Raw genomic sequence first — 5383 nt, 5'->3', positions numbered from 1 at the left:
AGTCATATTTAATCACATGGTTTCACCTCTTAATCATTTTTGTCTCAAAATAACAAAAATAATCATGGGTTTGCAATTAATAGATGCACAATTTACAGAGGGATCAAAGTGTAAGAAAAAAAAGTAGTTTCTAAACCAAGTTTATAATGTTCTAAAAAATTATTCAAAGACTTAATCATTTTAAATAATGAAGTCTTTTTGGATATTTTTAGATTTTTTTTTTTTAATTATTTTCTCTGAGCATTAAGAAGGTTTTTGGGAGAGACTAGAGAGATGTATGGAGGGAGGAGATTCGGGTACATCCAATAAATGGACGTCAAATCTATGTGGCCCCATCTAAAAGGCAGATGATGAATGTCCACTTTCGTAATTTATTGGCCGACTAAGGGTATTTTCTACCATCCCAACTCCCGTCAACTCCGCCGCAGGCAATCCAATATCCCGCCGTCTAAACCTAACGCCGTTAAATCTCTAGGTCTTGAGACACGAGAAGCCTAAAAAGCCAACTGGACTTAATTATCACCTTTGCAATCATTGTCCTACCCTTCTCTTTTCTTTCTCTCTCTCCTTCTACCTCTCGGCCACCCTTCTTATCCATCTCTCCGCCGATAACGGTGGCTCTACATAATTTCTCCGGCAGCTTAACTTCTACTTCCTGTCATTCCTGAGGTGATTCCATGAACTCTCTCTCTCTCTCTCTCTCTCTCTCTCTCTTTCTCTCTCTCTCTCACTTCATGAATATATGTTGTCTACAAAACCTCCATTAATGAGAATGGAATGAATCTTTACATGGGTTTCAACATCTTTTTGAGATTTCAAGATTTAAAGTTTCGTTCTTTATGTCACTTGCCTTTGATTTTTAACTGCTTCATGCAGGAAATTTGACCCATTGTCAATCAAGTCAAACTTCTGTTGTTAATTTGGTGATAGAATTGAATAAATCTTTTAAAAATTTGATGGAGATGAACAATCTGAGAACGGAATCTCATGTAGCCCAGAAAAGCCGGCGACATAAGCTCAGATTTCAGCACAACTCCGACGACCCCAACCACCAACATTTATCACAAGACCCTCATTTTGAACTTCATCGACCTGCCAGATACGGATCCATATCATACGATCCGAGTGTATTCCCATCTGAAATGCTTAATTCTATTGCTAGTAATCCACACCTTTTGTTACCTCCCAGCCATGCTTTTCTTTCCCATGATCAAGATTCGGCTACTGGTTCTTCTCCGGCGAGTTTTCCCCACTCGGTATCGTGTAAAGTGATCGCCGACAACCCACAAAACGGCGGCAATTGGAAAAGTGTTGTTAGTTCTTCTCAAAGCCAACTCCAAGTTAACAGTGATAGTTGGAATGTTGTTAGTTACTCGAATGTTGCTTCCATGAGCATGGATCAAAGCAACTCCAATTCTCCGATGGTGGTTCAGGGTGGAGCTTCTTCGAAACCGACTTATGGGTATAATCAAGATTTGCAAAACATTCATTTGGGTGATCAGAAAAACTACGGCGAAGTTCCGGCGTTCGGTTCGACACCGTATTACCATAACACTCTCCAAGAGGTTGTTACATCGGCCACCGTTGGAACCCATGTTCATCAAAGCAAGAATTTTTTGGAGATCAGTCAGTCGATTCCTTGTTGGATGAATACTTCCGACCAATTAGGGTTTATAGCAAATAGAAATAATGATCATAGAGAAGGAACAATGATGGGTGCTACAAATGAGAACAATTGCATCACACAGGGCTTGTCTTTATCACTTTCATCCGTTCCTCAACCGAAAACCGAGTTTCCAAACATACATTCGGGTCCGAAAGCAGCTTTAAAGACTGATCTTTTAGCGAATTCAGACTCGAAACAGTTGATGGGGATGTCTTCTTTTGCTCATCGGAATGTTGGCCCACTTGGTCCTTTCACAGGTTATGCCACAATTCTTAAGAATTCAAAGTACTTGAAGCCAGCACAAGAATTATTGAATGATAATTGTGATGTTGGGGGTCATGAGTTAGTTCAATCATGTGACAACACTCACAAGATTCTTGATGAAGAAATGAGTAGAGTTTCCGGCGAGTCGGGTACCTCCGGTGCCTCATCTTCCACCATTTACGGTTCAAATGAACATATAACTGGCCGGAGCAGCTCTCTTCCTGAATCATATCGGCCGGAGTTTCATCAAAAGAAGGCCAAGTTACTATATATGCAGGAGGAGGTATTACTCCTTAATTCTCTTATTAATCTTTGTTCTTCCTAATCCTAATGTTTAGTGCTTAATAATGAACTTGTGAGTATGCGATTAGCGATTAATGATTTTCCATGCGTGCAACATTTAGTTCATAGACATATATACCAAATGGCATAAAAATCCGCTGTCCCACCAATGAAATTAAAACACATCCGATTTTTCGAAAGTTGACTTCGAGTTTGATTACAAATAAATGACTAGTGATTCAAATAGTTCTTGCTTTAGCTTGTTGATTGTGCGGTAAACCTAATTGGTGCTTATATATAGATAGATAGATAGACAGACATAGATATCGGTCGGTTTTGGTCAATTTAAGACATGATTGTTGCTGAAAACTGGTATCGTAGCCCTACGTCTTTTAAACCCTCAATAATTCTTTGATCTATGTAAACATTTATGTAGGATATTGGGCAAGTAAATGGTACTCAATGGCCACTCGACTGTTGCATGAAATAATTGTACCATATGAAATGTGGGTTATACAACATTTCAACGTTTGCTACCGAACATTTGTACCGCGATTACTTACCGACTTTTTTTCACTTGTAAATACTATTCTTTCTTACTTCAATTTTGAAAATTTGAACGAAAAGAGCTTTTTTCGTTTGTTTTCTTCTTCCTTGTCCCCTTTTGTTTCGGAAGGGCAAAAATCACGGATACGGTCTTCCTCTTAACGGTTCATAGTAACGACCATGTACTACACAACAAGAAGGACCATTTGACATATCAACACATTTAAAATGTATATAATTGTCATCAAGTAGATGTTTTTTGTTGTACAAAGAAATATTGGGTGACAAAAATTACTTCAAAATCTTTACATTTAAAAAAAATACACGTGTGCATGAACTACACAAGGAAAAAAAATACACGTGTGTCTAATTGGTTTGAGCTTGGCTCCAAAGGTCAAAAGTACCAGGAGGTCTCAGGTTCAAATTCAAGGAGGAATAAAAATCCCCTTGTAGCCACAGAGGTTCAAATGCGGTGACTCCGGGCTATCTGCAAAGTAGGTGCTCGCCCTGAGATTAGTCGGCTCGCATAGCGGGTTGGATATCTAGATTAATCAAAAAAATAAATATTTGTTATATTTTATAAGATTACTTTTTGAATAGCAAAAACTTGGAGGGTGAAAATCCAGCAAGATTATTTTGAATTTTGTTGATAGAAAGTCCAATTAAACGCACTCTGAACTGTAGTTACCCCACTATTTCGTCACTTTTTAAGCCCTTAATCTCACCATGATTGAAGCTTCACATGCTATGTTCTCATATACCATGGAACTTTTCGTTAGAATGAGCCCACAAAAAGGACAAGACTTTGGTTAGCTGCTGTCTGGAGTCCCTAATCGGCTAGACTCGGACCATTTCTCCTAAATATATGTTGGAAACTTCTTCTATTGCGAGTTTTTTGAACAGTAATCTAATGGGGTTTCTCATATTGGCGTAGCTGCCAAACGAAGAAGTTGTTATCAATGCAGCAACTATGGCTTCGGTTTCTCATGGTTCTTTGTTGTTTTGTTTCGAAAAGGTATGCAGAAGGTACCGGCAGTATCATCAGCAGATGCAAATGGTGATTTCGTCTTTTGAAACAGTTGCAGGGCTTAGTTCGGCAACACCTTACGTTTCTTTGGCTCTTAAGGCGGTGTCACGCCATTTTCACTGTGTCAAGTGTGCCATTTCTGAGCAACTCACCCAGATGAAGAAAACGTTCGAAGACTTGTGTTCTCCGACCGTTGGTGCGAGCAGTAGTAAGAATTTTGATGCTAATTCGACTGATACGTTGTCTCAGTTGAAGTCTATGGATCATAACTACCAAAGACAAGGAAAATCTGGTGGATTCTTTGGGAACCAACAACCGGTGTGGCGGCCTCAGCGTGGCCTTCCTGAACGTGCAGTCTCGGTTCTAAAAGCTTGGCTCTTTGACCATTTTCTTCACCCGTAACACACTTTTATCTTTCTCTTGGCTTATTACTGCATGCATTTTATCGAGCTTGTTTGATATAAATATGATGCATTGTCGACTTGCACATAACTGGTTCCAAATGTGCAAGTAGATAAAGCATGGACATTCAGGTCTATGCATGGGCGGCTTAAATCGTATTTTTATGATGCTTTTATTTGATTGTATTTAGGTACCCTTCGGATGCGGACAAGCACATGTTGGCCACTCAAACGGGATTAACCCGAAATCAGGTTAGAACCATGTTGTGATGCTTTACGCCACTCACTCCGCTCATAAGCATTGCAATATTTTTCTTGTACGGTTTTTAATTACAAGATTGTGTATCGATGATCCCGGTTGTTTCGCTTTTAAGAGTATGATGGAACATGTTGAAGTCTTTGGTTATACGAAAAATTTGCTCAAAGTAATGTACTTTGATGGTGATTGAATCAGGTTTCAAACTGGTTCATAAACGCCCGAGTGCGCATTTGGAAGCCAATGGTTGAAGAAATCCACACTCTTGAAACGAAAGGGTTGGCGGACTCGAACACAAACAATCCTACTCCAACCGACGGTCAAGACACGAGCCGGATGGACATGAGTTCACTGTCAAACAAGCAACAACCCGAATGTTCAAGAACTTCTGGAACGTTAACCATGATGAACGGTCAAAATGAACCAAATGAACAACTATGGGATCACGAGAAACGTTCGAGGCCTGAGTATCAGATTCCACCAGCCACTATGGATCGATCGTTTACAAGCATCATACCATACCCGCGAACCACGTTCGAGGCAGGTGTTGGACCAGTCTCGCTTACGTTAGGACTCAGGCAGAACGCAGAACATGTGCAACAGTTGCAGCAACATGAACATCAGCTTAGACAGCGGTTTGGAGGTCAGTTGATTCATGATTTTGTGGGGTAACATTTGTAATTTTATTGTGACAAATATTACTACTGTCGGTATCAAGAAAATCTATTGAAGATAAGTTGGAAAAATTGTATTTTTCAGGAATTTAATCAGAACTACGGTAGTTGTATATTGGTTTCCAGGGTTTTTGTATGTTTCAGAAACCCTAATCTTTGATTTTGTAACTTTCTAAATTAGGAAATACTTCCTTTTTTATAGTAAATTATGTATCATGAGGTACTAGCATCCGAGTTTAAGCATCATTGCTGTCATCGCCACCGTCA

At 39.4% G+C, this 5383-nt stretch overlaps 1 protein-coding gene across 1 annotated transcript; it reads left to right on the top strand.

Annotated features, from left to right (window-relative positions):
- The first annotated feature begins 956 nt into the window (after positions 1-956).
- LOC112522135 (BEL1-like homeodomain protein 8) lies at positions 957-5294 on the top strand. Its single transcript, XM_025131215.1, has 5 exons — positions 957-1379; positions 1434-2213; positions 3774-4183; positions 4378-4438; positions 4641-5294. The coding sequence occupies exons 1-5, from the start codon at positions 957-959 to the stop codon at positions 5112-5114; spliced, it is 2148 nt and encodes a 715-aa protein (XP_024986983.1). The 3' UTR covers positions 5115-5294.
- Positions 5295-5383: the final 89 nt, after the last annotated feature.

The sequence above is a fragment of the Cynara cardunculus genome (assembly GCF_001531365.2).
Source record: "Cynara cardunculus var. scolymus isolate 2C chromosome LG 11, CcrdV1, whole genome shotgun sequence".
Taxonomy (NCBI): domain Eukaryota; kingdom Viridiplantae; phylum Streptophyta; class Magnoliopsida; order Asterales; family Asteraceae; genus Cynara; species Cynara cardunculus.
Note: the sequence above shows the minus strand (reverse complement) of the source record. Positions and strands in the feature narration are given on the sequence as shown.